Source organism: Odontesthes bonariensis, chromosome 10, assembly GCF_027942865.1.
Source record: "Odontesthes bonariensis isolate fOdoBon6 chromosome 10, fOdoBon6.hap1, whole genome shotgun sequence".
In the NCBI taxonomy this organism is placed as follows: Eukaryota; Metazoa; Chordata; class Actinopteri; order Atheriniformes; family Atherinopsidae; genus Odontesthes; species Odontesthes bonariensis.
The window spans coordinates 12393197-12409065 of NC_134515.1; the positions used below are offsets into that span (position 1 = coordinate 12393197).

At 39.6% G+C, this 15869-nt stretch overlaps 1 protein-coding gene and 1 long non-coding RNA gene across 2 annotated transcripts; both read right to left on the reverse strand.

Annotated features, from left to right (window-relative positions):
* Nucleotides 1-847: 847 nt before the first annotated feature.
* On the reverse strand, nucleotides 848-8779 carry LOC142390100 (uncharacterized). The gene is made up of 3 exons (XM_075475469.1): nucleotides 4038-8779; nucleotides 3640-3830; nucleotides 848-1212 (listed from the first exon to the last, which is right to left on the reverse strand). The coding sequence occupies exons 1-3, from the start codon at nucleotides 8777-8779 to the stop codon at nucleotides 848-850; spliced, it is 5298 nt and encodes a 1765-aa protein (XP_075331584.1).
* Nucleotides 8780-11218: 2439 nt separating this feature from the next.
* LOC142390210 (uncharacterized) lies at nucleotides 11219-15530 on the reverse strand. Its single transcript, XR_012770438.1, has 4 exons — nucleotides 15498-15530; nucleotides 12752-12782; nucleotides 12073-12135; nucleotides 11219-11653 (listed from the first exon to the last, which is right to left on the reverse strand). It is a non-coding gene; the product is annotated as an uncharacterized LOC142390210 (long non-coding RNA).
* Between the last annotated feature and the right edge of the window lie 339 nt (nucleotides 15531-15869).

Below are 15869 nucleotides of genomic sequence, written 5' to 3' on the forward strand. Positions count from 1 at the left end.
CCGAGCTATAACACATTCCCAAATTGATTTGGTGATCTTTGACCTTTGGAAGATGTAAGTATTTTACGTAGGCATGTACTGTGTCTTAGCAATGATAATAATAATGATAGAAGAAAAAATAAAAATGATCAAGAGTATTTTAAACATTTTTTTTTAATAACAAAAGAAACATACAAACAAAGATTATAAAAACAGAGTAAGATTGAAAGGAGAACATGAAATGAATCGGAATTATGGACCAAAGGGAAAATATGTGTTTTCAGATTTGTCTCAAAACTATCTATAGTTGTACAACATTTGATATGAATGAGATAATCCCAGATCATGAGCATAACCACAAAGAAAGTTCCCTCGTTTTTTAAAGTGATAAGGGTAAGAGCAGGTTTTGGGAAAATGACCTAATTAGAAGCAGAATAAGGTCTTACTAAGTCAGTGATACATTGAGGAGCTGACCCATTCAATGTTCTTTTTATTTTTAAATGATAGAATTTTAAAATGTATCCTATTATTCACTGGCAGCCAGTGCAACTTCATAAGAACAAGAGTGACATATACCTATTTTAGTACTTGTGGCAGCTGCATCCTGGACAAGATGTACAGTGGGTAAAACTGGCTTTCCACCTAAAGATGTGAAAAAGATTTGTATAAGATTTGTGGAAGACTTCTGTGAGACAACAGATCACATCTCACCACTAGCTTGAGATTGTCTTGTCTTATTCGCTAAATGTGTGATTGGGGGAAACAGGAGTGTGTTGTGTTTCTATCATGATTACTTGGCATTTCGGCAGGACTTATCAAATCTAGTCTCAGAGTCAGAATGAAACACTCATTTCAAACAAACATCTTATTACATAGAGATTGTGCAGTATCCACAGCCAATTTGACTACAGGAGCAGTCACCACTTTCACCGTTTATGAAAGTCACAAAAGCAGGCATGGAGGAGTTGATGTCCTGAATATTAGTAGCTGCAGAAGTAGTAGAGGAGATGGGAGACTGCTCCAGACAGTCTCGGTAAGTCTCTGCAGCAGACGTTAAAGCAGCCACATCAACCTGTAGAGCTGTGCTGATACGTCCACAGATCACATCAATCAGCTTCGGCCAGTCAAATTGAGTTGAGAAGATATTCCATGCTGGTACTGATAACACAGTGTTGTCCTGTTGTTCGATGGATGTTGTTACAACGAACACGACCCTCAGTGCACGTACAATGCCTGGCAATGAACAATGTGTTGTAAGGAAAAATTTACAAAACATGCATACTAGATTCCTCAGCAGGCTATTTAAAAGAACAAAACACTTCATACATAGTGTTGCACAACATAGAACAATAACAATTCAAATGTATCTTGGAACAGTGTGTATATTTACATGTTTTGTCACTGAGGAAAATTCCTGGTAATCAGACTTTTGTAGTTCAGAAGGGGTACAGTGAAACACAGCAGTCTTCGGGTAGGACCATGGATAGTAAAGGTTGATGACCATCAAAAGGTTCTGTGGCTTGTAAAATCCCTCTGTGGGCTTCAGATGTAAGACATCCATCTAGTAATGAATAAAACAAAGCACTTTACAGCATGAACATGTTACAGCATGGGCAGAATACAAAAGTTATACATTTATGTAAAGCAAAAGCATGAATTGATACTCACATAATAAAATTAAATCAAGGAACATTGAGTCAGAGTTCTGTCATTTTTTTTTTCTTCAAATGGGTCTTGGACGGACAGGGCATAGTTTGAAATACACAAATCGGGCAAGGACCACAGGTGGAACCCCACTGTGAGCAACAAACACAGAACAATGTCTGTTCAATAAATCTTGTAAAAGACACATGAATTTCAAATTGTGAAAGTAGAGATACTCACAAAATCTCTTATCATTTTTCGTGACTGTTTCCAACAATCATATTTCCAAGAGTTGTAGTTTTTTTCTTAAGTTCCAGAGCACAGATGGAGACACTTGAGCTTTGCTAAACACCAAGGATGCCAAAGCCAGATGAGTGACAGCTGCTTTTGCAGCTTGTTTTGCTGATGTCCAAAAGTCTTTGCTTGTCTCATCATCAGTGTATGCCATAGAATTGGAGCAGGTAGACAGGCAAGGTTTTGTGTCCACACAGCTTTTTAAGTTTCGGGAAAACATGATTTGTACAGTCCTTTGACATCAGGAAACTTACAAACATACTTTTGTTGTGCACCTTCCAAAATTCCTTAGGCATTTACAAAACAACTGTCCATTTTCTGATTTGAAATGCTTCCCTTCAGAAAAACAAATCTAATGAAAACCTGGAAATTTTGTTTACATTTCATAGCATCTTTTGTTCAGAATGTGATTGACTTTGTTATCATTTCATGATGCAAATAGCAAAACACATCCTGCTACACACACAGAGTAATCCTTAAGTCATACTTAAGTCCATTTCATATATGCACAGTGATGAAATAAAAAACAACAAATGAACCAAAACAAGCCTAACAAGAATTCATGTTGAATGGAACACAGATAAAGAAAGTGAAGGTAAATGTGTAGTCTTGTGTTACTCACTCAAGCACAGAAACAATGCAGTGAATGGTCCCATAACTGTCACATCAAATTGCATATGGTCCCCGTGACTGAGGTTCCACACACTTGTAAAGCAGCTGTAGGCATGGGCCGGTTACCGGTTTCAAGGTATGAAAAAGTCAAGGTTTCAAAACCACTAAAATTTTCTGTCATACCGTTCCTGCGGTATGAGTATTTAAAAAAATAAATAAATTCTCTTATCGTTTTTTCACTTACGGGGAGGCGAGCCCAAAGCGGGCTCTCGCTTCTGGTGTCAAGCGCCCAGCACTCGCCAGGCAACAGTGGCAGGTGGGGAGTTTAACTGGGGCGGTACACCTGTCAAACGGTAACGCAGGTGTCCTAAGGAGAGCTCAGGGAGGACAGAAAGCTCCCGTGGAGCAGAAGGGCAAAAGCTCGCTTGATCTTGATTTTCAGTATGAACACAAACCGTGAAAGCAGGGCTTCACGATCCCTCTGACTTTTTGGGTTTTAAGCAGGAGGTGTCAGAAAAGTTACAACAGGGATAACTGGCTTGTGGCAGCCAAGCGTTCATAGCGATGTCGCTTTTTTATGTGAAATCAGAGGGAAAGTGTAGGTCCCTCATGCTGTGTGCAGCTGCAGCGTGGTGCCCCTCCCTCCGCACCCCCCCGCTTGCTGTGAGTGACAAGCCTGCAGGCTGAATGATGGCTGAAGGAGGTTAGCCCCCCAAACTTTTCCCCCCGTCTGTTTTTTGGTTGCAGCGGAGTTGTGCATCAGTCAAAATTTTTAACTTTTCCTAAGGTTATCATACCGTCAGAATCTGATACCGGCCCATGCCTACAGCTGTGGTGTCCAAAACAAAACTTATATTGGAAAATGGCTTACATACCCTCCCACTCCCAGCAAGGAGCCGTCCTCTATTTAGCTCTCTCCTTGCGACCCACCCAAGCCCCAAGTAGTGGACGGAACATGTGTAGAACGTCTAATGGTGAATAACTCACGGTGCAAACACAAATATTACAACAATGAGATAAAAATGGCATCATGAAAGCTGTAGTATGTCTGTACAACATCGACAACAACATCTCCTACATCTTTACAGTAAACATGATCTATTAACGTACCTCTTTCTGTTGTAGCTGCTTGGACATGTTGGGTGTATCCATGTTGTTCCAGGAATTTTGCCACAGTAGACGATACAAAGACATCCTCATTGAAGTCTCCCATGATCATCTTCCTCCCTGCATGCTTCTCAAGTTCAAAGACAACATGTGATAACTGCTGTCGAAACATGTCAATCTTATAGGAAGATGGCCTGTACAAAACAACAGCAGTCAAATTGACATGAGACATATGGAAATACAAACATTCCAAGTTGCATCTCTTTGGAATTGACACCTGCACATCAATGTTGTCTGAATAATACAAACCAACTCCTCCTCTTTGCTGTTGTTTCAATGCTGCAAAAACTGTGTCAGAGTCATCGTAACAGTTACCTCTTGGATTGTGATTAAATACATACCCCGGTAGTTGTGGCTGGTCTTCGGTGTCTGCATTGAGCCATGTCTCTGTTAAACAAATACAGTCAGCTTTCATTAGGGTTTTGTGGGATTGCATGTCGTCAAAGTGAGCATTCAAACTCTGTACATTGTGGAGTGCAATCGTGCAGACCGGATCAATGTCAGGTGAACCAATACTTTTGAAGTTGAACTTTGGCAAGCTCTTCATGGCTGTGTCTACTTTGTCATCACAAAATATAGCTGTCTCTTTGAAGTCCTTAATAATCAGTCCATCAAGAGTTCTCACACGACTCAATGCAACATATGCTTGGCCTGCAGCAAAGATTTTGTTGAGTGATACAACAGCTCTGTCAACAGTAAGACCTTGGCACTTATGTACTGTCATTGCCCAAGCCAGGGTGAGAGGAAATTGCCTTCGTATTCCACCAGCATTTGATACTTGATCCTCTTGTACCTCCACAATTGTAGAGCGTTCAGAGCTTCTTTTGGATTTTGACCTCTGCATCTTTCCAACATTAGGGTTTTCAAACTCAACATGGATAGCAATAGGAATGTCATCCTTATCTTCACCATTAATAATTTCCACAACCGTACCACACACACCATTGACGAGGCCGTCAGACACGTCTATATTTTTCTTCAACATCACCTTTGCTCCAATGCCCAAAGACACACACCTTGGCAAGCACGAGTTGAAAACCTTTGTATGGAAGCCTAATTTTGGTTCCATTCTTCCAGTTTTGGGACTCCGTGTAAAATCTTGGGCATCTATGCTGATTGCATCTGGGCAATGCTTTTGCAGTCTAGTGATATTGTATTTATCAACCTCTGCATTTGTAGCATATATGTGAATGTCTGTAGAGTCTTCACCAGTTTCACGTTGCTTTAACGTAAACACATCATGCCCACTGAGATGTTCATTCTTTTTACGAACTCTGAGACGATTCAGCATCTCCGCAAATTCTGCATTTTCTTGTCTCAAAACTTTGGTAAGCTCAGCCACTTCAAAGTTGTTGTTCCACATGTTGGCTTCTGTGTTGTCAGAAAAAAGAGGTGTGCCTTTGACAGGTCTCAACTGAAAGAAGTCACCCACGCAGATCAGGGAAACATTTGCAAACAAAGAATAATCACCAGTCTGTTTTATTTGACGCAGTCTGCCATGAACGTAGGACAAAAGACGGTGGTCAACCATGGACACTTCATCAATGATCAAAATCTGCAAGTTTCGCATTTTCATCCTTAAAGTATTTACCTTCTCATCACCAAGAGGTTGATATGGCAGCTTAACATTTGCACCAATGGAGAATGTATTGTGAATGGTTTTAGCACCAATGTTATATGCAGCCACACCAGTGGGCGCTGTAAGGAGCACAGTCAGATCATCTGGATTGTCAGCAATCTGTGACAGCAGTCGTGTAGATTCGTACTGGATGGCTTTGATCAAATGGGATTTGCCTGTTCCTGCTCCACCAGTAATGAACAATCGCAACGGTTCAGGATTCTGTCCAAAGAGTATCTGCAGACACCACCGACGTACAGCATAAAATATTGCCGCCTGCTCTTCATTCAATGTTCGCAATAAACCTAGTGCAGCATCTCGGGGCATTGTCATGTGATTAGTTTCCAGAGTGCATGTTGTCTGTGGATTTGCTGTCAGGTCAGGAATAAGATCACCAACATCATCACTGCCTTCTTCATCATCTACAGCTTTGTGTTTCATATCCAAACAACTGAGACGTTCGCTTTCTGTTTCCGGACATATCTGAGCCCAAGCGTCTTCTAAATCAATGTCATTATCCAGCAACTGCTTTGCTTTGTCAATCTCATCGCTTTCTTTTTCAAATAAAGCTTTGTTGGAGTCCACAATTGACTGCACTTTTTGGATGTCAGAGCCACATTTCACTGCACCACTTGTGTAGAACTGTTCATATGTTTCAAACTGAGGCGGTCTGAGGTGGAAGTCCTCATAATAAGGCAAAAACAGCTGCAGCAATGAATGGAAGTACTTTTCTGGATTTTTTGTGTGTGAAAACCTGGGATATCTCACAACAGCAGGCTGTGTTCTGGTCCTTTTTCTGATAAAGCCACGGTTGTTGTTGAGTTGTATTATGTCCTGTGATTCTCTTTGTGGTGAAACCTCAGACTTTGAAAGAACTCTGTACTGAGAGCAAAAGCTGGCAAGGCATAACTCCTCCATTTCTGCTGATCTGGGTCTGCTCTTGTATCTTTCCACCACATTAGTCATCCAAATGCTACTCTCATCATCAGACTGTTGGAGCTGAGCTTTAGCTTGGAGCACATGCAAAGGCAAACTCATCCTAACAGGATTTTCGCCAACAGGAATAAACTGTACATCACGAGAACATTCCTTCAAACGCATACGAGTCAATCGATACACTGCCTCTTGAGCTGAAACTTCTCTGTTGTGCAGGTAGACGCTGCCGAGCTGTTTGAATGCAGCTTTTGCATCAAGATTGCCATTCATCGCCTCCTTCTGTGCACGCTGTAACAGCAAACCCATTTCTTGTTCTGCTTTTGTGATGTATGACAGTATGTAGACCACAACAGAATAGGCATCGGTGACATACTGTATGTCCATGTTTCCTTGCCAAGCACGCAGTAAGTCTTTATTGTACTGGTTCACCCAAATATCAGATGGATTCCGCTTATGGACAATGCTTTTCTTTTTGGAACATATGCTGTATGCTCTCTCAAACAGGCCTTGATGTATCCCAAGAGACTCAAAAAAAGCATCAGCTGTATCAAAACTCAGGTCAGGATTGGCCAGCGCTGTTTTCACTTTCTTTATTATTGCACTGGCATTGGTATTTTCATCTTTTCCATTCAGGTCCTCTGAGTTCCCAGCTCTTGTAATGAAAGTACGGCTTGATGGAGGTCGTGGGAAATTGAATCGGCACACTGTATTTTTCTTACGGCATGTTTTTGAGTGTTTTGTGCTGTGTCTTTGTACGCTGCTCACAACCTCATGAAGCTCTGCATCAGACTCTGGTGGAATATCACAGGAAATGTATCTGTCTATGAAAGTTACCACATCAGCATCACTGTCTTTATCAATCTTTGGTGCATCTTCCACCCAAAACAAACAGTGAACATGAGGAGAACCACGCTGTTGGAATTCAACTCGATAGAAGTAGTCCTTTATTTTGCCTATGGGTTCAGCTGGTGACAGGATTACGTCATGAAGAAAACAATGCCATCGATAGTCAAACATTCTCGCTGCAGTAACTGGATTTCTTCCAATCAGCGCACATTTTTGAGACCAGTCAAGATCCTCCACAGGTGTTTCTTTTCCTTCCAACCTCAAAAGAGAAGCAAGCATTTCAGGCCATCTCAGATCAGCACTTGACATGCTTATGAAAAACGTTGGAATTGACAGTTGTCGAATCATACTGAACAAATCTTTCTGTACTGCCATCCAGTAAGGTGGGGTTCCACGAATTCCTCGCAAGAACTTGTACCCTTCATCATTTCGTAATATTTTACTGAGTGAATCTGAGTTCAACAACATGTCTGATGCTTCTTTCAGAGATGATTTGCCGCCACCTTTGCGCATTGCCACTGATACACCTGATATGACTTGATGCACTTCTGATATGTACTGTGCATAAAATATGTAGTCTGTGTTGCGACCAAAACGTCCATCAGCGTTGAGAATGCGACAGTTCAGGTAACGTGACAGAGTTATTTTTGATTCCCTTTCATCGTGGAATGTAGGTCCACCCAATGGAAACAGAGCAGGAAAGCATTTGGCCTCGTTGGTTTTATCAGATAGTAACCGAACTGGACTGTTGCCCTCAGCAGGTGCCACACTCAGTATATCCTGGAAATTCTGGTCAATGATCTCTGAACCCAGATTGACAGGCTGCAATGATGTGTCTGACAAGAGGCCACTCTGGTCTTTAATGTAGGTCAGTTCCTCCTCTGCTTGCTCTGGCTCAAGTTTACTTTCATCATCACTGTTATTTTCATCATCACTGTTAGCTGGCAGCTCTTGGTTGTCCTCATTTGCCTCGCATTGATCACTTCCATTCAGAGTGTTTACCCATTCATCATTAAAAATGACATCATCATACCACTTATTGTTTGCCATCAAATACCTCAGTGCATTCCTTACACGATCAGTGTGGACATACATGTACTCATAATGACCTTTGTATGTCAACTTGCGTTTGAGTTTGACTCTTATCATTTTGTCATCACACTCGTTCCTTGGCAGAATGTTTGTCACACTACTGTTATCAACAGGTACAGAGACACATGGACCATGGCAAGCTCTTTGGCGGCCTCGGGGCAAACACAGCAGCTTCATGAAGGGAATGTGACGAGCAATGAGATGTTCCTCCAAAGAGTTCAGACATTTCAGCTCAGGTGGAATTTCATCCAAATGCATGTTGTTGGTGACACTCTCTTCTGGTAGTTTTCCTCCAAGCATTTTCCGATGGCACGAATGACAAACCCATAATTTGCTGCTAGGACTGTCAGACAAATGACATTCCTGCCCACATTCAGTATCACAAACGTGTAAATATTGCAATGTTATACACCTCTTAGCCAGCGCAGCAACCTCTGGTCTTTTGCTTTCATAATGAGATCTTTTACACTCAATCACTTGTTTCCTGAAAAGTAAGCGATGACAAACTGAGCATACGTATTCAGGACCACGGCTTACGTCTTGACGAAACTGACTGATGACAAAATCAATGTTTTGTTGCTTCTTTCTCATATTTGCATAAGTGTCACTGCTACTCTTAATTTTATTTTCACGAATCTCGTCACATTGATGATATTTCATCTTGCTATTCTCTTTGAGCTTCTTTTGAAACACAATGTTGCTCTTGTACTTCTTATGACTATAATCACGGACTTTATGTTGAAACAAGATGTTGCTCTTGTACTTCTTATGACTATAATCACGGACTTTATTTTGAAACAAGATGTTGCTCTTGTACTTCTTATGACTATAATCACGGACTTTATGTTGAAACAAGATGTTGCTCTTGTACTTCTTATGACTATAATCACGGACTTTATGTTGAAATATGATGTTTGTCTGATAAGTGTTTTTTGAGGATTCACACATTGATTTTTTAAAACTTGGATCAGTATCATATTTTTTTTTACACTGTGCAAGTTTACGTGCCTTGAACTGCAAATCTGTTTTATACTTTGTATTGAAGTCATCACATTTCTTTTTCAGGAACTCAGAATTTTCTCTGTTTTTACGAAAGCGCTCACGTTTCGCATTCCTAATGCACTCATATTCATTATACTGCTTCTTTTCATTCTCAGTTTTTCGCTTCTTCACATTGATGTCACTGCACCGTAGACGTTCTTTTTCTGCTTTCGTGTCTGACTCGGTGAACTTTCTTTTCCGCTGGGGTCTTAACGTTCCCTCACCAATAGACTGGCATGTTCCGGCACAAGGACTCTGCGCATTTCGGTTTTTGACGCATGTTACAACCTCATAATGATTGGCGGTGTGATTTAAATATATACAGTTCTGAATGCATGGACGTACAGTAGGTCTGTGCATGTTCCATCTCCCATCATTTAAGGTGAAGATAGTAGTTTGGAATAAATCGGCAGCAGCAAATATGTCGATCTCCTTTGCCCAGGTCCCACAGTAGTGTATCCTTGATTTTGTGACATAGTCCTGTACAGATGTATATTCATCTCTCAAATAAGTCTCAAACTTATTGCTGTATTTCTGGAGGTGTTTCGTTACAGCCCGTCTAATTTTCAAGTGCTTCTCTTCATTATGACAAATGCTAAAGGCAAGGCTGCGGTAAAAGCAATTCCCATCTGGCTTAATGGTTTGTAACTTACAAGGACAGCCCATATCATCAACACTGGTTGTTGCTTTTAACTCTTCAACATTTTCGTTTGAAAGTCCAACAGTTTTGCACAGTGTATCCTGATCACTGCGAGTTAAAGGTTTAAATGCCTGCTTTGGGACATTTGTGTCAGTGATAATTACGTCATCGCTGTGTGTTTTGGAAGTCATTTCGTGCAGTCCAAAATCACCTTTAGTTTGAGCACGTTTAGTATTTTTTGCAGAAGTCTCTTTTTGATTTACCTTGTTTTGTCCAGTACCATTACGTGCAGCCTCTGATCGATCGATTGTAGCCGTCAGCTTGGTGTCATCTTTACCCAACAGAGTTTCAGGAACACATTCAGGCTTTTGTGAAACATTACTCATGACACGCCTCAAAACATCGCTGTACAAAGGTCTGGTATTCGGGTTCGATTCACTCTTTGTGGGCAGAGTTTGGTGGTTTGCATTACCTGGAACAGTAGTTGACGTTACTGAGCAACTTGTAGCCATCTGATGTTTGTGCAAACCTTTCGATCCTGTTACAACATCGCTGTACAGCTGACGTACCTTTGCATGTTTCAACGTAGTCGTGAAGTTCTGTGATCGCCGTTCATTGCCAGTTCTGGTTACCGCAGCACTCACTCCTGTTACCTCAAACCGTGGGTTGCTTACGCCAAACGATTGTGCATAATCATACACAAAGCTGACCAGTGACTGTGCAGAGCTAAAGTATGAAACACAACTTACCCTCTGACCTTTGTGATTAACCCAGGTGTTTGCATGAGAATTAATGAAGGCAAATCTGGTCTCTCCATTCACAATGGCACAAGTATTTCCACAAATAGTCAACAAGCAAGCATCATGAGTGAACAGTGCACGCTGCAGTGCTTCATCAAAAGGCAAAGCCACATCACATAAAGCAGGATCATAATTGTCAACACAAACAAACCCAGTGTAAGAATCTCCAAAGTTTAATACAAAATCACAATTCCACACCCTGTGTTGTCTAGGCAATTCTGACACAGCAATGTAACCCCTTCCTTCAACATGGTCTCTTATTTGTTCATGTGCACTCATAGACTTGTACAACAGAGTTCCTTTTATTAAAACATCATCCAGATCTCCAGTTTTCCAGGTCCAAACGTTCTTCATCTTGGATTTCAGAACAGCTGTCAGACTGATGGCACCACACTGCTTGTTGCCCACGTTACCAAAACGCACATCACCTTGATGAAAGGAGCCCGTCAGGAAAGACCTCTCTGGAAAATCGTCAGGCTGAGTCAAAGTAACACACTCATTAGTAACATTGGGTTCATTCATGCAAGAAACATTTGAGGATAGCTTGATAGCAGAGTCAAGAGAGAGAGAGCTTGGAGATTCAGTTTGGAAAGAAGTTTTTTGCAAGTTGGTAGAGAACTTTTCAGCACTTGTTTGAGACTTGTTAGAGAACTTTTCAGCACTTGTTTGAGACTTGTTAGAGAACTTTTCAGCACTTGTTTGAGACTTGTTAGAGAACTTTTCAGCACTTGTTTGAGACTTGTTAGAGAACTTTTCAGCACTTGTTTGAGAGTTTGAGAGTGGGGAGTCTGCAACGTTTAAGTATTGAACATTTAAGTCATGAACATTTAAGTATTGAACATCAAAGTCATGAACATCAAAGTCATGCGCCTTTTCAGGCCAGCTTGATGTTTGGGCTTTCCAGGTGCAAGGACGCCCAACCTTGCTTCCAGGAGACCATAAGTCATCCTGGGTGCCAGTCGCTGCTCTTTTGGTGGAACACACCTGCAACACACAAATTGAACAGCGTTATTTACACATAACACACCTCATTCTTGCTGTTTTTAAGCACATAATACATCACGCCCTCCGACATCTCATTTGAATTTTCCTACAGTCAATACACAACCTCACGTACTGTTTTTACACCTCACTACATCAACTGGCATGTGCTGCTTTTTGTAGGAGAAAAAAAAAAAAAAGTAAAAGATTGCATAGCACTGAGATTGTAATTTTCCCCTTCTTAGGGAATAATGCAATGTCACTTGTAAATTTATTTAATGTAATTAAATAAATAAATTTACAAGTGACATCACTTATTTTGCATAGCTGCCTCTTTTCCTTGAGTTAGTGCTATTAACACAACTATTCCTTGCACCAGACCCTGTCAATCAGTGGTAAATTGTAGACGTGTGAAAAACCACCTCTGAGAGCTCACGATCAGCCAGTCTCTTCTTTGCAGCCGCAGATTTTTTGGAACGTCCCATCTGCACTCCACACGTGGAAATGTACACTTTGACCCTTTTCCCAAAAAAACAACAACACGCATCTCAAAAATGACATTTCTTAAATATCAACCACAAATTATTTGACTATGTATATATCATGTACTGGTCTATAACTTTATTCAGTGTGACCATGGCATTTCACTTATTCATGGTGAAGACATGAAATATTTTTGCTTACACTATACTTTTTTGCTAAACATCAATACTTATAATGAATTCTAAGTACTTTGTGTAACAATCCTACCATTAGTACTTCATACATTCAAACTCCACCATCACACCTATGCACAACAAACCGCTTTTGACACTTCCTTCCATTAGTCGGTCACGGAGTACGTACCAATTCAATATATAACATATATACATTATTATACATATACACACTGTGTTGTCACTTAGGCTAACTGCCATATTTCCACATTGCTCTTTACATACTGACTGCACATAACACTTCAGCAAAGACAAGCTAGTAGCTAGCAATACTACTCCAAGTTAGAATACTATTTTTCTATATTTTTCATAAAAGACTTGAAAAGAAAAATCTAAGACAAACGCATTTTACCACATCAACATCTTAGTGTATACCTTTACTCACCTTTACAAACAGTGGTATCCTGTATCAGTACCTAAAACATACAAAAGTAATTAGTACCAAGCTCTGCAACACATTCAAAAGGTTATTATATGTGAAATTGCAAACCTGGTGCACATTAGATGGCCACTAGCTACAATTTACTCTACATTGTAATTACTCTCATTACACATAATGATAATGGTTATTTAAAAATAAAAAAAAACATTTCTCCTAACATGCAACATAAATATCCAAAAACCCAAACATTTTTTTAATTCACAAAATCTAGTGCTTTCCTTATGATATTAAAACATGAGGTAGGCATAGGCTAACTGCCATATTTCCACATTGTTTATGCTATGTTTCTGCATTAAGCAGACGCTTTTATCCAAAGCGACTCAGAAATGAGGATATAACATTACAGCTAACATCAAAGCTAATAAGCTACATAGAAGGAAACCACTTTTCAAAGGGGACAGGGTGATAGTGTACAAATACAGTGCAGGCATAGAGGGAAGTACAGGGTCAGTGCTAGGACATGAGATTATCTCTGAGGATCTTCCAGAGTTTCTTGAAGATATTCAGGGACGCCCCTGTTCTGGTAGCGCTCGGCAGGTCATTCCACCATCGCGGAACAACACGTGAAAAGAGTCTGGATCGTCTTAAGCGTGGTGTACATTGCTCTTTACATACTGACTGCACATAACACTTCAGCAAAGCAAAGACATACTAGTAGCTGGCAATACGACTCCAAGTTAGAATACTATTTTTTCTATATATTTTTCATAAAAGACTTGAAAAGAAAAATCTAAGACAAACGCATTTTACCACATCAACATCTTAGTGCATAACCTTTACAAACAGTGGTATGCTGTATCAGTATCTAAAACATAAAAAAGTAATTAGGACCAAGCTCTGCAACACATTCAAAAGGTTATTATAGGCAAGGCAATTTCATTTATAGAGCACAATTCATACACAAGGCAATTCAAAGTACTTCACAGCTACACAAGAAGGCAATAAAATCATTAAAAAGAAATGAAAAATAATAAAAATAAAAAATAATAATAAAAATTAAACCCATTCAAAATAATCATTAATTAATTTAAAAGTGAAGAGTGCAGATAAAATACTTTCAGGTGTCATATGCACAGCTAAATAGAACTGTTTTCAGCCTGGATTTAAACATTGTCAGAGTTATATGTGAAATCGCAAACCTGGTGCACATTAGATGGCCACTAGCTACAATTTACTCTACATTGTAATTACTCTCATTACACATACTGATAATGGTTATTTATAAAGAAAAACATTTGTCCTAACATGCAACATAAATATCCAAAAACCCAAACATTTTTTTTTTTTTAAATTCATTAAATCTAGTGCTTTCCTTATGATACTAAAAGATGAGGTAGGCATAGGCTAACTGCCATATTTCCACATTGTTTATGCTATGTTTCTGCATTAAGCAGACGCTTTTATCCAAAGCGACTCAGAAATGAGGATATAACATTACAGCTAACATCAAAGCTAATAAGCTACATAGAAGGAAACCACTTTTCAAAGGGGACAGGGTGATAGTGTACAAATACAGTGCAGGCGTATAGGGAAGTACAGGGTCAGTGCTAGGACATGAGATTATCTCTGAGGGTCTTCCAGAGTTTCTTGAAGATATTCAGGGACGCCCCTGTTCTGGTAGCGCTCGGTAGGTCATTCCACCATCGCGGAACGACACGTGAAAAGAGTCTGGATCGTCTTAAGTGTGTACATTGCTCTTTACATACTGACTGCACATAACACTTCAGCAAAGCAAAGACATGCTAGTAGCTAGCAATACTACTCCAAGTTAGAATACTATTTTTCTATATATTTTTCATAAAAGACTTGAAAAGAAAAATCTAAGACAAACGCATTTTACCACATCAACATCTTAGTGCATAACCTTTACAAACAGTGGTATGCTGTATCAGTATCTAAAACATAAAAAAGTAATTAGTACCAAGCTCTGCAACACATTCAAAAGTGAAATTGCAAACCTGGTGCACATTACATGGCCACTGGCAACAATTTACTCTACATTGTAATTACTCTCATTACACATACTGATAATGGTTATTTAAAAATAAAGAAAAACATTTGTCCTAACATGCAACATAAATATCCAAAAACCCAAACATTTTTTTAATTCACAAAATCTAGTGCTTTCCTTATGATATTAAAACATGAGGTAGGCATAGGCTAACTGCCATATTTCCACATTGTTTATGCTATGTTTCTGCATTAAGCAGACGCTTTTATCCAAAGCGACTCAGAAATGAGGATATAACATTACAGCTAACATCAAAGCTAATAAGCTACATAGAAGGAAACCACTTTTCAAAGGGGACAGGGTGATAGTGTACAAATACAGTGCAGGCGTATAGGGAAGTACAGGGTCAGTGCTAGGACATGAGATTATCTCTGAGGGTCTTCCAGAGTTTCTTGAAGATATTCAGGGACGCCCCTGTTCTGGTAGCGCTCGGTAGGTCATTCCACCATCGCGGAACAACACGTGAAAAGAGTCTGGATCGTCTTAAGTGTGTACATTGCTCTTTACATACTGACTGCACATAACACTTCAGCAAAGCAAAGACATGCTAGTACCTGGCAATACGACTCCAAGTTAGAATACTATTTTCTATATATTTTTCATAAAAGACTTGAAAAGAAAAATCTAAGACAAACGCATTTTACCACATCAACATCTTAGTGCATAACCTTTACTCACCTTTACAAACAGTAGTATGCTGTATCAGTATCTAAAACATAAAAAAGTAATTAGTACCAAGCTCTGCAACACATTCAAAAGTGAAATTGCAAACCTGGTGCACATTAGATGGCCACTGGCAACAATTTACTCTACATTGTAATTACTCTCATTACACATAATGATAATGGTTATTTAAAAATAAAGAAAAACATTTGTCCTAACATGCAACATAAATATCCAAAAACCCAAACATTTTTTTAATTCACAAAATCTTTTGCTTTCCTTATGATACTAAAAGATGAGGTAGGCATAGGCTAACTGCCATATTTCCACATTGTTTATGCTATGTTTCTGCATTAATCAGACGCTTTTATCCAAAGCGACTCAGAA